The 19095-nt window shown below is 38.6% G+C and overlaps 3 protein-coding genes across 6 annotated transcripts; 1 reads left to right on the top strand and 2 right to left on the bottom strand.

Moving 5' to 3' along the window:
- Positions 1 to 50: 50 nt before the first annotated feature.
- On the bottom strand, positions 51 to 7437 carry spata1 (spermatogenesis associated 1). The gene is given in 14 exon segments (XM_034530069.1): positions 51 to 772; positions 2257 to 2355; positions 2759 to 2934; positions 3241 to 3366; positions 3453 to 3570; positions 3697 to 3757; positions 3845 to 3976; positions 4364 to 4673; positions 4676 to 4763; positions 5127 to 5183; positions 5494 to 5611; positions 6053 to 6159; positions 6268 to 6427; positions 7323 to 7437. Coding segments are annotated over 13 exon segments (1602 nt in total). The 5' UTR covers positions 6328 to 6427; positions 7323 to 7437; the 3' UTR covers positions 51 to 622.
- Positions 7359 to 9017, top strand: LOC117729206 (guanine nucleotide-binding protein G(I)/G(S)/G(O) subunit gamma-5-like). Its single transcript, XM_034530068.1, has 3 exons — positions 7359 to 7476; positions 7619 to 7798; positions 8755 to 9017. Exons 1-2 carry the CDS (start codon positions 7396 to 7398, stop codon positions 7742 to 7744), a joined length of 207 nt encoding a protein of 68 aa, XP_034385959.1. The 5' UTR covers positions 7359 to 7395; the 3' UTR covers positions 7745 to 7798; positions 8755 to 9017.
- rpf1 (ribosome production factor 1 homolog) lies at positions 8977 to 18201 on the bottom strand. Of its 4 annotated transcripts, XM_034530062.1 has the most exons (15): positions 18024 to 18201; positions 16751 to 16848; positions 16495 to 16654; positions 16317 to 16413; positions 16057 to 16215; positions 15796 to 15987; positions 12831 to 13207; positions 11892 to 11948; positions 11657 to 11737; positions 11474 to 11569; positions 11015 to 11168; positions 10609 to 10691; positions 10114 to 10295; positions 9876 to 10002; positions 8977 to 9661 (listed from the first exon to the last, which is right to left on the bottom strand). In XM_034530062.1, the coding sequence occupies exons 1-15, from the start codon at positions 18039 to 18041 to the stop codon at positions 9620 to 9622; spliced, it is 1923 nt and encodes a 640-aa protein (XP_034385953.1). In that variant the 5' UTR covers positions 18042 to 18201; the 3' UTR covers positions 8977 to 9619. The 4 variants fall into 4 exon arrangements, with proteins under 4 accessions (XP_034385953.1, XP_034385954.1, XP_034385955.1 ...); XM_034530063.1 differs by lacking the exons at positions 16317 to 16413; positions 16751 to 16848; positions 18024 to 18201 and having other exon boundaries at positions 16495 to 16611; XM_034530064.1 differs by lacking the exons at positions 16057 to 16215; positions 16317 to 16413; positions 16751 to 16848; positions 18024 to 18201 and having other exon boundaries at positions 16495 to 16600.
- Between the last annotated feature and the right edge of the window lie 894 nt (positions 18202 to 19095).

Genomic DNA, 19095 nt, shown 5'->3' with positions numbered 1-19095 from the left:
CGTAACAAGTTACATTTTATCAAAAGTATTGAAGGGACAGAAGCCACATCTAATTATCAGCGTAATTTAATCGTTATTCATCCTCCTTTCTGGAATCCAACAAAGAGGTAAGTAATATCACGTTGAGCATAGAATTATATCTGCCCATCTAGTTACCACAATTTGAGACTTGAATGGCATGACTTTTTCTTTGGTGTTCCTCAAGATCTTGATATTTTGGAGTGATCTTTGATCTTTTTTAAAATGTAGCCCATAATCTGTGTAATAGGAATGTCCATCATATCTTCCATCTTAGCCCTTCTACACTGAAACAATGTATGTTAACTATTTAAGTCATTCTTTATTTTGTAGTTATGACTATAACAAAGCTGACACACGCTGCTGAGCATCTCAACATATACCGTTAACCTGCTATCTCACCCTAAAAATAGACAAAAACGGGTCTGTGGGTCTTTAGCTCACAGCACCTGAGAAATTCAGAATGAAAACAGTACCAACAAATTGACATGAAAAAAATAATAAAAGTACCACAATACTAAACTCAGCAGCATAACATCAAACAAATCCACTGCTGTCCAACCAAAGGGTTTTGGTTTATAGTCTTTAGTTTGTATGTACTGAATTAAATGGAGGTGCTTTGAACTTGTGGTCTGTCCCGTGTGGTCTTTCCGAAGCACAGAGATGACGTAGGACCAGGATGAGAGGACTGACTCTTCTTCTGGGCCAGCTCAGCCTTTAGGGCCTTCAGCTCCGTGGCAGCCTGTTTCCTCAACTATGCAGCCATTCATGAAAAAATGACATGGTTTGTTAATAAAAGTACACCAGATACCACCGGCATATCATATTGTATTTACCCAAGTGTACAGCACTGAAGTAGAATTTCAACTTTACTTGAGCCTTTCTATTTTAAGGAACTTTATACTTCTACATCTGAGATATGGAAGGAATAATGCCCGCTGAGGGATTATCAGGGATTATACCGAGGTCTTGGTGAATACTTGATTCTGATTGGCTGTAGGCTGTCTATTAATTTAATTCCTGAGAATGTACACATACTAAGTAGTTCCAGTTAGATGTCTGTTCACCGTTCTAAAACTATACGCTGGATACATTACGTGAAGAAAATTAATACATTTGAATATCTAATTAGAAATATAAGGAGTCCTTCAGTGCCTCATCCTCTGAATACAACACGACTATCTAGCCGTGTCATTGTCCCCTAATCAATATGAAGATTTTCACCAACAATTGAGAAGCCACGTTTACTGTCGACCACAACCTAATGTAGCGAGTTGAATAGCGAGCGGGATGTGAGAGACGATCGTAGTGGGTTCAGAGGGGCAGTGTAACTTACTTCTTGCAGCTTGTGTGTTACAGTTGCCACCCTGTGGTGCTCAGAGGATGAGGCACTGAAGGAATACACTCATTGTTGTAAATACGACATTAAAATGTATTTCTTCCTTTCAATGAAGGTAGCCAGCACATTATTACAGAATGAACCCAATCAGAATTGAGTGCTTAAACCCTTTCTTTCAACTAAAAAACATGTTTATGTGGAAGTGTTCTCGGGCAAAAATAAACTATTTCCAAAAAACTCTTAAATCAGCTGGAAAATGAATAGTCACAGAGCTAAAAGCTCATGCAAAGCTGACTTTTTAGAGATACGTGGTTCTCACAGGACAGAAACGCTTCAAACATATGATGATCCTCTAGACTATTACGCATTACTGGAGACAAAACTACCCAACAGTATATAAAGCAGAAGAAAATAGCATCTACAGCAGCATAATACAGCAGTTATATTAAAAAAAAACAATATAATTTCACTGCACAATGAGTACTTTTACTGTTGATACTTTAGGTAAATATTGCTGATCATACTTGCATATATTTACTTAAGTAAGCAAATGCAGGACTTTGACTTGTGGTGGAGTATATTCAAAGTGTGGCATTTAGGTGAAAGATCTGAACGATTCTTCCACCATCAAGCCTGAACAAAGGAACTAGTATTTTCTATTTAAAATAATTATATCTTTACTGTTCAAACATGCCAATTTGCGTTGTAGTCCTAACTAATTATGTGTCTCATAGTAAAGCATGTAGTTTTTTTAATAATACACATAATATTCATAGGATGTTGAAAAGGAACAAATGTGTGCTATTTTGCCATTTTTTCAGATATGCCTCTTGTACAACCACTACTTTTGTTTCCGAGGTTATAGACACATTTATATAGATTCATACAAACTCTGTTACCTTTATCTCTGTCACCAGCTTCATCTTAGCATCCTCTACCTTCCTCTTCAGGTTGTCAATCTCATGGCTCGCTGTCATGATCTGAATGATGAGCTCATTCTGAAATTCATGATCTTTCAATTAGTCATTTACCTGACTTTTATGAGAAAAAAATAAATAAAAAGAAACCCTGGTAGTTGCTGTCCAGCTTCAAAAACATGTGACTACTCTGGACAATTTGAGTCAAGGAGCCATTTGAGAGACCTTCTTCATAGCAGACATTTTGACATGTCATCGAAACAAAAGCCAGCTATTATGCATTCATAATTAAACCTTTGCTTTTCCTGCTACAGATTGAAATATATGCTGTGAAAAAGGTACTTTGGCAATTCAAAATATCACTGTGCATCTGATTTCTTTGGAAACTATGCAATATTTAGAGTTTAAATGTAGGGAATCTTCCAAACTCACACTGCGCCCACCTAGTCAAAACCGACATAAAAGACAAACATTTCACCTTCACCTTTATGGAAGATCTGCCCTGTCGTTGTGGCTTCCCTCTGTTATCTCTGGCCTGCAGCTGGTGCAAGAGTTTGTTGTAAAATGTCTCCAACTCCTGTCGGAGGTTTCTCAGATTTTCCTCCAATGGTGCTGTGGCCTTCTTGGTCTCAAAATATTTCTTTTTCCAACTGTCACGTGCTTTTTATTAATGAGAAAGGCATGAGGCGGATGGCGTTACTTTTGACAAATTTGACCTCTTCAAAAAATATAGGAATTCAATTTTTACTTCATTTCATGTCTTTAACATATTGTCAACTGCAATTAAAACAACAAGGGATTAGAATATTTACAATTAAATGTAAGTTAATTTTCTCTTTACAACAGTAATATATTACAGGTTTGTTGAAGCACATGAAGAACAATTAAATTCTGTTCTGTTCTGGGGTTCACAGACTGATGGCAAACTAAAGAACTTGTTATGATTGCCCGGATGCGATTGCTCACCTTGGTTCCTGCGATGTCTGTTTTGAGACAACAAATCTTTCCCTTTTCTCAGCAACTCTTGCCTTGTCCACTCCAGTTGCTTTCTCTCTTCCCTCACCAGCTTGATTTCCTCAATCAGTTGCTCTCCTTACAGTAACAAACATGTTAGTTGGGTAAGAAAAGAATAGTGAATGGCCATTAGTCCTTGGTATGTGGTCAAAGTGACAGCTTACTGTTTGTCTGAAAGACGGGAGAGGCCGTGGTCTTTTGAGTGACCACAGGGAAGACTCCACCTGGAGGGGGAGAGGTGAGAGCAACACACCGAGACAACCCAACTGGACGATCTGTCACCTTAAAACAAGCAAGAAATGCAACAATCTGATTATAAGGGACTGGTCTGTACTCATGTATAGACCCGCCTGCTGGCAGTGGAATTTCTACTAATGACTACACTAAGAAACTTAACGTATACACTACCACACTTGTTGGTTTAGTCCTGATGGAATTCAATGCATGGACATCTTTCGATTTGCCGAGCCTGCAGAAAGACACACCGTTACAGAAGCAGTAGTATGAGTATTCACAGCAGGGTACAAGTATGTCACTCGGTTATGCTGCACAGTACCCATCTGTGAGGGAGAAGCCTGAATCTCTGTCCTCCAGAGGCGCTCTGTTCTGCCTGTGGTACTGTTTCTTCTTTTTGCAGGTGTCTTTGTTCTCTGGCGATTCCTTCACCTGAGCTGAATCCGCTTCACGTCTGTTGTAAAGCTTGTAGATGTATATAACAACTGAATGTTAAAACCAGAGGATTAGTTTCAAAATGTCCTTGCTAAGAGGCCTGGTGGCAGATCCCTTTTCTCCCAATGCAACAAGTGCCTGGTAAACCAGATTATAAAATGGCAATGTCATTATCACATTAAAACTAATACAAACTTGCTAGCATGATTTATAAGTCTGAATTGCCATTTTCACATTTACCCTCAAGAATCACAAGAGGAGCGATAAGATCTGTTCTGAATATATCAGCAGCACTTTCTTTGAAATGACAAACTTTCATCACACAGGATAACAGGCTGCACATGTGTACATCTTCTAGAGCTTGTAATGCATTATTTGTTGCAGAGCAAAAGCTAACATATTGTACCTGTAATGTTGCCTATTATTCTGTGAAACGAGCTGTGTTGCCCTTTGAATATGAGGCTTCCTCGGGCAACATCCCTGATCAGCCCACTGCAACTGGTTCGAAGAGAGACCCCTCCTCTTCCATTTCTCCTTTCTGCCTCTGAAGAACTGTCGCTCTGCCTCATCTTTTCCTCCTCTTTCCTCTTCCAGGCTTGGAGTGGGGGTTGCGGATGGGAACACTGGGGGAATGAGGGGGAATTTAACAGGCTCTTTTCTTCCTGCTGGCAGGGTGAATGTCTCGGGAGGGTGGTAATGGGTCTGGTGGTCTGGGAGCTGCTGCTGGTGTCTGTGGTGAGCGACTGGGAGCAAACACTGCTGTCGATCTCCACAGTGGGAAGCAGGTAAAGCTCTGGCTGTGGGGCCTGCCGACAGGTGACAAGTGGGGCTTAACTGGTATCATCACGTACTGTAGAGCTACAAGGCTGAACAACAAATTAGACAGGTCATAGAGGAAATCACTTTAGTTCATCAAATCATTGAGGAAGAAATTAGCAAAGTAGATGGCATAACCAAATACAAAATTGAAAGCCATATAGTACACTCACACAAGTGAAGATGACCTCTTATTTGGGATAGCTATGATAGACATGGCAATACCATACTTTTGACTACCTTCTGTGTATGGTTTTTAGACTTTGAAAAGCTGAAATAATACTATTTTCTTGCCATTCTTAATAAATAAATAAATAAGAAAATAAATGCACATATGGAACATGGATTACTACATACATAGGGTGGAGCAACGTTTTCACTTTCAGATCCTTCTCCTGTTTGCTTTTGACCTGTAATAGCAAAGGATGTGTTTGTTGTGAGAAAGTTACACACACACACACACACACACACACACACACCACACACACACACACACACACACACACACACACACACACACACACACACACACACCACACACACACACACACACACACACACACACACACACACACACACACACACACACACACACAGAGAGAGAGTTTAGTGTTAACAGCTTGAATAGTGAACTTGTTAATCAAACTGTCTGCATTGTCTGCCTCTCGGTGAAACCCGACCAGCTTTAGAAAACCACAATAAACGGCCAGCTGCACTCACCAGAGCCAAACTGTGTCCCACACATTTGAGGAAGGAAAATCTTTCGAAGTGCCTCTCGGCGCCAAGAAGAGCTCCCAGCTCTCTCCTCAGAGTTTTCAGGGTGGTATCGGGATACACCCTGAGTGATGAAAAGGAGATTTGAGATAGCTGAACATAACACAAATGATGTTTTCACACTTCTTTTGCAATTTGACACCTTGTGAAGAACCCAGATAAAACTATCCAATCAGGGTGTCTGTGGATTTGAGTTACCTTTTAAAGTCAACACTATACAAAATAGTTGCTGAAAATATAAATATAACAGCTTTCACATGCTCACATGTAAATACCATACTCATATCAAGCTTTAAAAGCAAATATGACAAATTGAGAAAGAAACATTTAAAATAAAGTGCATTTACTTGCATAATGCACTGTGCTTTGAAAACATTGAGAACTGTATGGTTTAAATCTATGAAATAAGTATTGAATACATATTGTACTTTTCATGTCACTGGGTTTATCTGACAGAATTAGCTGATAACAACACTTGCTAATACATTTTTATTACATTTTTTACCTGATGAAGCCGGCAGATATGAAGCTCTCTATGGCTTCGGCAGGGACCTTGTTGAGCTTCACATTCCACTGGTCTTCTGGAACAAACAGCACATGGAGCTCCACAAACTAAACACATAAAACACGTCCATGGACACATTTCAGTCTGCATATTGGCATCATAAGTGAGTGACAGTCCATTGCAGTTCGTTAACAAAGACAATGACAATAACGTACCTTGCAACTGGCGGGTCTTCTGTCCTCGGGACATCTCATTGACTCACAACACAACTCCATTGTCAGAGCAAGGACACGCAGAGACACTTTAACAGGGTCAGTTCTGTCAGGTTGGTCCAGAGGAAGCCTCGTTTATTGGGGTACGAAGGCGTGGACTGCTCTGTAACAATTTGGTACAATCAAACACAGACAGTCGCCCAGTGGACTTTCTTTTATGAGAGTGCCAGCACTCGTTGCTCTGGTGCTGATGACAATTACTGCAGAGAGAAGCAGCTAATGCAATTTGTCTTCACCTAACATTGTTCTTACATTTGAATCTGTTATGCGGGTAAATAAAAAATGTAATATGCTTGCAGCGCAATCTCGGTATTTTATATTACGTTATTCATCCAGCAAAGGCGACATGTGATTTGTTTTAATCTTCGTTTTACTAGCAAGTTATATTTTGCTTTTATATTGCATTATATTTATTGCACCAAAAAAACCAATGTGCTTTGTAAACATCACAGAATACATTGATAACATTTAGGGTATGTCTAGAAATGTCTGGAGGTTTTCTTGTGAATAATTACGAAGTGTGCTTATGCTTTATTACCACTAGAGGTCACAATATATATTGGTATGATACTGCTTTCGTGCACCCTTGAAGTTGTCGTAATTATAAAGTTTACTGAGAAATTGTTTATTCTCCTCCAAAGCCCATTCGTGTTTTTGATATTAGGGTTACACAACATAAATAACCTGAACTATGTCAACAACTTTTGGAATATAAATCATCCAAAGCACAAATAATAGGAAAACCGCGCATTCCCCTTGCATTGCCCAGAATGTAGAGCTAAATACGTTAGTTTTATTAGATTTTTAAAAATTATTATTAGCTTTCATTTTTAACATGCTCATTTGGTGCAATTTCCATCTAAAAAACAACTTTAGGGGGTAACGGTCAACGTTACAACGCTACATTTTAAGAACACCCCTTGAAGGCAGCACCGGCGGACACTCCTGTAAAGAAAACCGGAAACTCTGTGATGAGGAAGAAGTAGTTGGGAACCCACCTTTCTAGCCCAATAGTGACTTAAAGTGTTAAAGTCGTCATCATAAAGACAACAGTCCTCCAAAACCGGAACAATGTCGGGATCATCCAGCGTCGTAGCGATGAAGAAAGTCGTCCAACAGCTCCGCCTGGAAGCTGGCATGCACAGAGTTAAGGTAACGTTCAGGGCGTGTTGTTTCATTCACCGCTCGCGTTTCTCGTTTTCATACAGATTGTATCACATCTGGGTTGCTTACAGAACAGCATATAACTTCCCAGGTCTCTTTTATTTGTCTGTGTGTCTCCCCTCTCCCGCAGGTGTCGCAGGCCGCAGCGGACCTGCAGCAGTTCTGCCTGCATCACGCCCAGCAGGACCCTCTGCTCACCGGCATGTCGTCCACCAACAACCCGTTCAGACCGCAGAAAGTCTGCTCCTTTCTCTAGCGCCGACACACCGACCGACCCTCCTCCGTTATATCACAGCACGTGTCCTCCTCTGTAAGATCCGTTTCGTTTCATTAATGGGTTCTCGTTCCCTTAAGTGTAGAAACACACCTAGTGCACTGAGGCGTCCTAATGAGAGATGCACCAATGGGTTATCAGCTGTGATCCCTAAAGCTCCTTTCGCCACAGATCACCGTGAACCCGTCCGTATCTACATGTATATCGAGATCAGTGATGGGTAGTGGTGTTAGTGATGGTTATGACGACATGGTGTGTAGCTAATGTCTTTCAACAAGTATTGGCTGCTTAACATGAACTTTTAGAGGTCGAGTTCCTGATGAGTCTGCCACTTTAAGAGAACCAAATAGCTGTTCAATTATCTTCATTTTTTTTTTTTTTTTAAATAATCAATATTTGGACATTTTGGAATTTCATTGTTTTTCTAAGCAAGTCCCTTAAGCTCATGTAAACAACCAGCTGTGGCGGAAAGTGACTAAGAACATGCACTTAAGTACTGCACTTTAGTACAATTGAGGTACGTGTACTTGAGTATGTACATTTTCAGCTACTGTATGCTTCTATTCTATGACAATTCATAGGGAAACATTGTATTTTTAAATACATCAATTTGATAAGTTGTTTATCCCACTAGCAACCAATTACTAACAGCATTGTCTTTACGAAAATAAGCAGTTGAGGCATATCTGAAAAGCACATGTTTTCCCCCTTTTTAAAAAAAACAAAATTAAATGTTGATCTACTCTGGACATTGCTATTGAAGTTAAGTAAACACATCAAGTTTACATTAACAGCCACATTGTAATACCGGGAAATATCTTTGGTAACAAGATACATCTCATTTACAGACAACTGATAGTTATGATCCACTCAAATGGCACGTAAAGGGTTCATGAATTCTACATTAAACTTGTTGGAACTCTGAGATGACATGTACAGTAGGGCATAAAAATGGTTGTTAGGTCTGACTAATGCGTGAAACATTTCTGCAGGTTTTGGACATTGTGTTGCCTTAATGGAACCGGACTGCAGGACCTGCGTTGTGGACTGAAATGGCTTAAAGGAGTACTTGTGAATTTGGGGACGAGCAACTACCGTTCTTCTCGAATCTCGAGTGGGCACGATATTAGTCCTAGAAGTAACTAACCCACATGTGCCTTTTGAATTGTACATTTTTCATTCCTGATTGAGAAACAAATTTCCACATTTTCAACTGGCAGCAACATGTTTTATTAAAATGAGTATATGCAATGTGTTCTGTGTCATCCATAATTATTTTTTTAAAGTCCCGTCAAATACAAAAGCTGCTGCACTGTAGACACGATTTGAACCATGTCATAATTTCCAGGAACTGTTGCACTTAAGTCACTGCTCTTTATCATTTGCACAGACCAGGGTGTAATAGGCCCACATGCACAGCAGTCTGTGACCCGGGCAGGTTCACAATGACTCCGATTCATTTTGGGCCACATTCATACAGTTTGTGTATATACATTTGTATTCAGGTTATTCAGATTCATGTAGAGCACCTGCATGTCTCCTCTCCGGGGTCTCCAAACTAACAGAGAGGGTAAAGTCCTTACGATGAGCTACAGGCTCCTGTCCCACTCATGGCCTGCAGATGCAGCTTTATAGAAGTGGTTTTCATAGTGAGTTTCAGCTTGGTGATATTTAAAAAAAAATCCAGTAATCGGTGTTGTCATCAAGTTTAGTTGAAAGGACAAGTGATAACTAGTCGTCCACAAAGAATCTGGATATCCACTCCAAAGTCCCTTTGTGGAAAGCCAAAAACTGCAGTAATATCTTTGATAATAAACCGTCCTTGCCTGACCACAAAAGATGGTTGTTATTTTGCATTTAAAGTTGGAACTTTCGTCTGCAGGCATCCATCTCATGGCGCTGGAAACAGAAGAAGTGTATTTTTTTTAAAGCTTTACAGAAAAAGCAACATATTAAAAAAATACTTCAAACATGTCACCGATGTGCAAAGCAATCTGTATGGTTATCGAACACCCTGGCACTAAAGAGCCAACCACATGTCCACGGACATTTAGGCAAACGTCAATAAACTTTAAGTGGTTGCATCATTACAGCTCTTCTCAAAAGAACTCACCTTCAGGACCCACTCGTACTCTCCAAACTTTGAATCAAAGGTGCCTTTCTGTAGAGAGCGGAGTTTGAGGGTGAAGCGAGGTCCCAGCTCTTGAATACCAACTTTCTTCTCATTCTTGAAGATGTATCTTGAGAAATCAGAACACACATTTATTAGACCATCTATATTTAAGATAAATAGTCTTCTGAAAAACGAGAAATATAATACAAGGCCGGTCAGAATTCAGTTCAATAATCACCTGTGAAATCTGAAAAAGACAAAGTCTCTCTGGTTGTGGAAGGTGGCGACCTGTCGACCCACAAACTGAGGGTCTTGTGGAAACAGGGCAGCAAACTGCCGGCCGATGCTGTGACCCAGCCGTGTGGTGAAGTTGTTGAGGATCACCTCTGGAAAGTGTTCAGTTGGATCTTTGCCACGTCTCTGCAAACGAGAAAATACTACAATTACGATGAGATCACATTACTTCTGTCATGGATACTAAACAGTGGCTTCATATATTAAATGGCAATATTGATGATAAAACTATTTGTAAGATATAGGCTTAAATGACACACAGCTAATCATGAAAACATTCACGCATTAATTGAGGTTGGATTGCAAAATTGACAAATCTACGATGAAGATTCTTAGATTTATTATTTCTATGAGATACATATAAAACAACAACTCTGTTACAAAAGTCTAATTTAATCAAAAAAGAGTCAGGGAATAGAATTGAAATTGATCAACTTGCCTTCATCTCCTTGCGTAGTCGAACATTGCTGATCTTGAAGTGTGCAGTCGGCCCATCAGGAAGATGACAGAGAACCAAACCATCTGAAAGTCAGGTTAAGGGAGCCGAATAGAGTTGGACTAGGTGACCTAGAACTTTGACACGCTCTCTGTGTCGAAGACTGTTAGTGCAGTCATTCCACTCATTTAAATACGTATTGCAACGAGTTTTCACCTTATAAAAGTGGTCTCTGAAGTTAGTGAGATTCAAAAGCGTTGTAAAAATTATATCACAATCGCATGGATTTAATTAAACACAGTCCTTATTAATTATCTAAATGACAGCAAAGTAATGAATACGGGAGAACAGTATACAGAGCATTGTGTATCATCCTCCCCTCTCCTGACACAGCTATCTTTGAGGATACTGGGCATTTTGCGATCCTCGTTGATGACCATTAGGTAGGTGAAGTTTCTGGCCAGGCACTGAGGAATGATCCTCTTCAGGGCCAAACCTCTTCTGTAGTACACATGGGCGTCCGGGATTACTGTGGCCAGCTGCTCACAAAACTTCACCGTCCTCTGCAAGACGAACATCAGAGAGCTATTAATGTTTCAGATGCTGTCTGAAAATTATGAGCGAGAAGAAGCCTCAGCAGACTCAAATTCAACACCACAGTAACATTTATACAGCATCTTTACAAATATCAATACACACACTAAATGTTAAAGTGCCTCAACATAAAACATAAAAAACAATTTAATGTCAAAAGCATTTCCCTCAAAAGCATCACTGCTGATATCTGATATTAATAAGGTGGCAGATTCTGGCAACTTCAATCCAATGCTGAATATAATGTGTATTTTGCAGAGCAGCAGCCACTTACCCCTCTTGGTCTGTCTGATGTTGTGATGAGCACTTTAGGGTTCGTCAACCCATTGAAGTAGGCAGAAAACTCATCAGTTCCCTCGTCAAATGCAATCTGTACACGAAAACACACACGTTAATGCAAATGCATTAAATATAGCCTGAGATGGTTCGAACAAGCTCGACCAAACTTGGTAAACACCTCTTCATCTTCTGGATCAACTGTAGTCTCGTCGTACACCCTCTGGTTCTCTATCGTCTTCGGCACCTCTTTTGGTGGCGCCTTCATGGGGGACAGAATAAAAGGAAAAAAATGAATGACCAATATTAATGTTGTTCAATGGTAAAACGTATTGAACTAAGAGGTCAGTTCATAAACTTTAGTCTTTGACTGATAATAGCAACATATGAGACAAGACACGAGTAAAACAACTCACCTTGTCACCTAAAGCTTTCCTTTCTTTTTTCTTCTTCTTCTTCAGCTGGATCTTTAGCTGAAATATGAAGACAGAAAAAAATATAAACACTGAAATGCCAGAGCATGTAACTTATATTTACGTTAGCACTGACATTTATAAGTCAGATATCACGCAGAAATGCAAAATATTCTTTGGTTCCAGTTTCTCAAATGTGATACGGTTCTGCTCTTGTCTGATGAATATCTTGGGTTTCAGATCTTTGGACAGGCAACACCAGCAACTCTTGTGCTCAAGTAAAGTTACCATCTTCTGATGATTTATGAATTGTGTAATTAAATTGAAATACATTATCATAAGATCGATCATTAATTAAAATAAGTGTTACTTGGAGCACTAAAAAATGTATTAAATGTATATGTTGATAATGTGTATTGTAACTGATAACTGCAGCTTTAAAGTAAAGGTTGTGGAGTAAGAAGTTTCATGTTTTCTTCTGAAATGTAGTAAAATACAAATACCTGAGATTTACATTGAAGTACAGTGCTTGAGTTTACAATGTACTTTGTTACCTTCCACCACTGATGATTAAAAACACCCAAAAAGTGAAATCAACATCTCTTAAAAAAGTAACGGTAAGTGTTTATAGCCTAATTAAGGGAGGATTTAAATCTGCTTTTAACCTGTGATGCTAGTAATGTACGTTTTTGTTTTGTTTCCTACTGTTGTAATCTCTCTCTATTGCTGTTATTGTTTTTAACATGTAAAGTGCCTTTGTGTAACTTTTAAAGCGCTATACAAATATAATGTACTATTAATATTATTATTATTACTATTTATAGCGTGACTGTTGCATCAAACTGCATTCACCTTAGTTTTAGCTCAGTGACGTAGGCTGTGGGTGTACCTCATACACCGGCAGCTAACGTGTAGTTGCCTTGCTCGTATATGGATATTTACCTTGCTTTTTTCCTGCTTGTATTTCACGAACATGGAGTGTCTTCGCTGTTTATTCTTGATTTCGGACACGTTGAAAGTTGGGGGGAAGGCAGCTTCTGCCTCGCTCTTCTCCATTTTAACCTCCTCCTTCGCCTCGGCTCCATCGGCTCCTCCATTTCCCCCCCGACTCCCACTCTTGTTCTTCGGCTTATTACTCTTATTTCTCTTCCATTTGCTGTCCTGACTCACGGAAACCTCTGTAATGTCCATCTTGGGTAGGCTGTATGTTTTGCCAAAATTATTTTCACGTGTGTGGAGCGAGCTTCCGGTTCGTGTGCTCACAATCGGAACCGGAAGTGACCCAATTGTGGTGGTCGAGGATGAAAATGTGGGGACACCTAGTGGCGAGGAGGAGAAAGAGCGGGAACAAACACTAACTGCAACACACCTTCAGGAACATTTAAACATGTATATTGACATAAATAGTTCCTCTAATAATGTATTGTGGGTGCTGCTTTGGGTCTGGAGACCTAGCGTTAGTTGTTAAGTACCAATGGGCATTAAAGCCCTTTTCCACTCAAACATGTTTGTTACTTTACTTCTCTTGGATGTTTGATCTTCACTGTGCAGAAAGATGTATGTATGAAAAGTATACACTTATCTGTTCAAGGGGGAACGTTTCTCTGTACAGCTTAAACCTACAGTAATTGTTTTATTGGCCACAAGAGGACAGTGGGAACCCTAATGTGGTAACAGTGAGTTTTTATAGATGTTTCCACTCAAAACTGCTGCTTATTGCTTTCCTGAAAACCAAACAACAAATTCAAGAAAGATCAATTATTTCAGACACTTAACTATCCATAAATCCTACATGTTCACCAAATATATATTATGATGCCAGAGTGTTATGTTACATTATGGCCAGAGTGTTTTGTTTTAAATGATTAAAGTTGATTAATCATCCTAGAAAACGTTGTAATTGGTCCAATCATTTTTGTTTATCCTGTCAACAATAAGCTTAGAGAGGGGGCATTATTTAAGAAATTAAACCGTTCTTTGTTCGACATACAAACCAAACAAATTAATACAGAGTGTTATCATAATGGGTGTATTAATTAATCCTTTAGGGGGGGAAAAATGGTCTGAGAGCTTGAGCTGGTGTTTGCGTTTACATGGTCCGTACCATTTAAACCATGTTCCCTGTTCGTATCAGCTAAGTCCAGTCACACATCACAATCACAATAAGGCAATAACACACTTTATATACTATTGAGCATGAAAATGTGCATAACTGATACAGTGCAATCCAGTTAAACGCCACCAATTTCAATCTCAGAAAACCTCAACATCTTTCTGACCAACCCTAATAGTATGCTGTAAGTGTCCTGCAAAAACAGTCAATGTTACACAACAGAATATCTCTCCAAGGATGTATTTGGGACATTTTAAACTGTTGACTATAATAATGGTCGCGTGATTAGGACCCAGCATTCTAAAAGTATGGTGGTGTGAACAGGAAGGTGTGGTATCACTGGGCAAAGATAGTTCTACTTTTTTTGTTTATTAACAAGTCCACTCATAAGCATTTAAGTAAAATGGCTCCTCTTAGCAGATATCTTTGCTCAATTTTCCCAATGTGACAATAAAGCATGAAAACAATAATAAAGATACCAATATTTTATTTATGTTTTACTTCACTTATGCCGGTAGTTTCAAGTTAAAGAATGTGCATCTAAAACGGGAACTAAATGATATGATCTCCATATGTTGCACGTTACTCTATAAGACATCCAAATAATATTACATTGTCTAAAATTCCATTAACAATATTTAGTTTTATTTCCAATATAGAATAACACTCACACTTCCCATTTAATATGATATTTACTTGTTTCTAATGATAAATATAATATATTAAACGATAAAAAATAAAGCATTTCAGTGTACGAATAATAATTAAAACAACATTAAAAATCAGATATTTGGTGTTACTTTTGCATAATTCTTAACCCTGTAAACGTTTTACTTACATCTTTGGGCATCTCTATTTTTCTGCGCTTACTGTGAGATCTTCACAGTGAAGTGTGCAAGTTGCTACTCCCCCATCACTGTTCAAATCAAAACCCACACCTCTCCCAGTTCACCTGCTTTCTTGTTACTCACTCACTAACTTCTCTGTACTGCAAATGATTCATTAATTCCAATTGATTTGTATTGTTAATGCCGAAGGCAATGACCAGTGCTATCTGGCTGCAGTCTTGTCTCTTAGCTTTTGGTAGTGCAGAAACACTTTTATTTACATTGCAATAAAGGGTTGTGCCTTTAAAGCTCTATAGAATGAGCATCAGAATTTGTAGGTGCTTGTTTACATGGTTCACACAATTTGATTATCTGATTGAAAGCCCTCGCAACTGCAAAGTTTTCAATGCATATTGCTCCTCCACCTCTTTTCTTCTGACTCCTTTCCCTGTTCATATCAGCAATGCAGGTCCAGTTACCATCAGGAGTTACACACCACTTGGAGTGATCTTGAGTAGACTTAAAGAACTTCCTCTTGGGGAGCTTTATTTCCTTCACATTGTTCACACAATAAGGGGTGCAGGTAGAAGGCAGTGGGTATTTCATCTTCCCCCAGCTCTTGGCATACAGATTATGCCTCAAGGACTTCACAATAAGGCCAGAGTAAAGATCTACAATAGTTTTGAAAACAAAACCAAACACAACACTGTTATCTTTGAAAATGAAGCGTAAACCCTGTACAAACAGACCATGGGCATACGATTTTAAAAATAGATTTTGTACATACACAAGAGAATATAACTACAAACAAAAAGTTATCATGTGCTGTTGTGTTGTTTTCACAGCAAGGAAAATTGTAAACGTCTTACTAATTTTGCTTTGTTAAAAACTCGTCGGGCTTATCCTCAACCTAATGAGAAATTCTAACACTTGAATCCTGTTTGATTGATTAATTGCAACTACTCACCATCGTTAAAACGACCGTATTTTGCATAGCTGGAAAATGTCTGTCCACCCATTGAAGTCAGCGTCTTCACACTATACCAGGGTTTCCTCTTCGGGTAGCCTTTTCTGTATGCAACACTTTGCAGCTCCTGGTGGAAGGTTTTTGGGATGTCATAGTCATATGAGTAACCGTGGATGTACCCCAGCTGCAATGCTGTGAATTCAAATTGAAGTTATTCTTTTTGGCATATAACTTGAATGAATGTAACCTGCATTAACCTACCTATATCTTTGAATGTCTTATAGGAGTAAGTCACACACATAAAAGTTTGAGCATTAATGTTTCCACTGTTTGGCCAGAAGTCTTTGTTGCGATATTCTGGAAATTTTGGTGTACTGTGTGAGAGCCAAACTCCTGTTCGCTTGTCCAACATAATGACTCCTTTAAGAAGAAGAACAGAAGAACAACAGAAACAGAGCTTTGTTACATCATGATATATTTGACTTTAAACTTAATAAAATGGATAACATGGCTGCAACCACCTTTACTGTGGCCAAATGATGCAGGAGCAGCAGATAATTGTCTTTTTGGAAGTTTTGGAGGTTGATCATTATAGAGCATGAATCCAAAGCCTTCAGTCTGCAACAAAACAACAGCAAACTGAATCCATGTGCAGATTAATCTCTGTGCAAGAGAGACACATGTCCTTTAATCCATCACCTTTCTGTCGTAGAAGTCAAAAAGAGGTTTCAAGGTGTTTGCCAGAGTACCAGATTTACTGTTGATTGCTTCTTTGCTGACTTTCCATCCGTTGGTGTTCTCATCCATGTACAGATACGACAAGCCATCCTCCCCGCTGGGGTATTTGTATACAATATACCTAATGACACAGAGATAAATATATTCTATCACATTTTCAGCTGACATCGAGAATAGGTGAAGATAGGAATTGCCACAATTCAACATTTCTACCAACCAGTCCACCTCCTTTCCGTTGTCATCCCTGCATTTCACATCCGATTCACACCCTTGAAAAAGGATCGCAACACTGAAGAGCAGCTCCATCAATGTTCGCTAAAACAATCAAACATAATCATGGACAATAATATTAGAAGGACAACAGTCTTATTTTCTCAGATTAATCACCAGTTGATGGTCTTTATTATCACATGGTGGTGAGTGTTGAGAAATATACAATTTTCGTGAATTTGATTTGGACAAATAGTCGACAAGGTATGATGAATTCAAAAGGGCACAAAGTCTTATTGAACTTAAAGATTATATAAATAAATATCCAGAGCTTTCAACTTTGTATCTTTGAGCCGAGACAGCGGTTACAATCTCACCCGTCATGATGTAACCAAAATTCAATACTTAGGTCACATGATGAAAATGTAATCAACATCACTCAATGGAGCAAACTCCGATTGCTGATGAAGGAAGTGTGGCTGAAAGCTCCATAAATAGCTTGTAGTTGGACCTTTTATATTGTTAAACTACTGTTCCTAAAGTCAAGACACTAAACACAACTGTAACACAGATGATGATTATCGTGTCAGTAAGGTTGGAAAACCCAAAGTTCACAAAACGAGCTCAAAGCTTCGTGGCATAAATTGCACAAGTCTGAACTATACAGGTGGGAACATCCTTCTACACAAAATAGTCCTCAATTCAGGTGTTGATGATAGTGGTGGAGATTTAGGATGCACCTGTATAAAAGATCTTTCTAAGGAGAATTGTAACTGGCACCACCATCAGGAATTATGATGTACAGTATTACAATTCATTTCAAGGCTCTTCAAATAATATTTTTTTCGAGGCAAGTTGGTGAGTTATCAGAGGGTTGTAAGAGTTTTGCATTTCTTTAAATGAACTTCCTAAACATAACTAGATTAAATCATTCCAATAGTGCAACTAGTATAAACAGGTCAATACCACATTTTAATTAGTTTAAGTCTGAGTAAACATCCTTTCATTCTAACAAAATGTAAATACAGTAATTTGATTATTTCCATTTTCTTTGTACATCTAGATTAGTATACAGAGGGAAATATATATATATATATATATATATATATATATATATATACATATATATATATATATACACACTTTTAATTCCACTGACTAGTTATCTTGATATTTCTTAGAATACATCTGAAACATGTGAAGCTGATCCTGTCGTTTTTATTTTAATATCTTAAATTTCAACTATTATTGTTTTTAGCATAATAAACTTATTTACTTACGTATCTAGCCATCGTCATTTCTCTTCACAGTCAACTGTTCATCCGCAAAGCTGTGCGTTATCTCGTTTTTACACGCAACTGACACTAACGTCTCTCATATTTCATTTGCTTCCTCATTTCTTGCTCAGACACGTCACTGCAGGCGATTCATTGTTGTTGTGACTCACAGCACAATGCTGATCGGCCTATTATAAACTGGGGACAACACAAGGGTAACACTGTCTTTTGAGTAATGTGCCCAGTTTGACTTGACGATGACAAGAGTAACATAATCAGACGGAGCACTAATATCATAGTTCAAGTATAAAGCGTCATAAATGTGCAGTAATTGACAATAACAAACTTTGAGGCATTGCTTGTTGTTGGATGGTAGGCTGCTTTTGGTTGCGTTTTGCATAACACTGTATGACTCAAAATTCGTAATAATTATAAAGTGTGCAACATTTGGAGACTGAAGAAGAGCCACCAGTGGGGCCACATAGTGAGACATGGTGGGAACAGCACGCAGCTAGTGAGAGAGGCAAGTTGAGAAAATAAAATCTCCTTCATTTTGAGTCAAACAGTGAACATTACAATTGGTGCTGGGGGGGGGGGGGGGGGGGGGTTGGATGATAATAGTAATTACAGGTTGTTACCTGTTCAGTTTCTCCTCTATCAGTGTCTTTGAACAAGACAGAATAAGACTGATGCCTTTCTTAATGTTAAGAATGTGACTGGATTCTAGAAAATTCTTGAAATGAGTTGACAAGCGTTGAAAACATGAATTAATCTTAACCCAGTTGCATAATTATTGGTTTGTTTAAAGGAAATAAGAACATTTAAGATGCAATAAAAGGCTAAATGCAAAGAGCAGTGTTGGTATGTCCACTAGAAAATACTACACGTACAGTGTTATTCAATAAGTTTAACCACAAGGAGACACTGTTTACCCAAAACAGTGGATACTTAAGTTATTCACCACGTGCATCCTCCTGACAAGGTAACAATGACATAGACATAATGTATGGCAAATGCATTCACAGTCTCCACCTGCTAAACATATAAACAACTTTTCTTTTTATGCAGAAACAGC

This window comes from Cyclopterus lumpus, chromosome 4, assembly GCF_009769545.1.
Source record: "Cyclopterus lumpus isolate fCycLum1 chromosome 4, fCycLum1.pri, whole genome shotgun sequence".
NCBI classification, from domain to species: Eukaryota; Metazoa; Chordata; class Actinopteri; order Perciformes; family Cyclopteridae; genus Cyclopterus; species Cyclopterus lumpus.
Note: the sequence above shows the minus strand (reverse complement) of the source record. Positions and strands in the feature narration are given on the sequence as shown.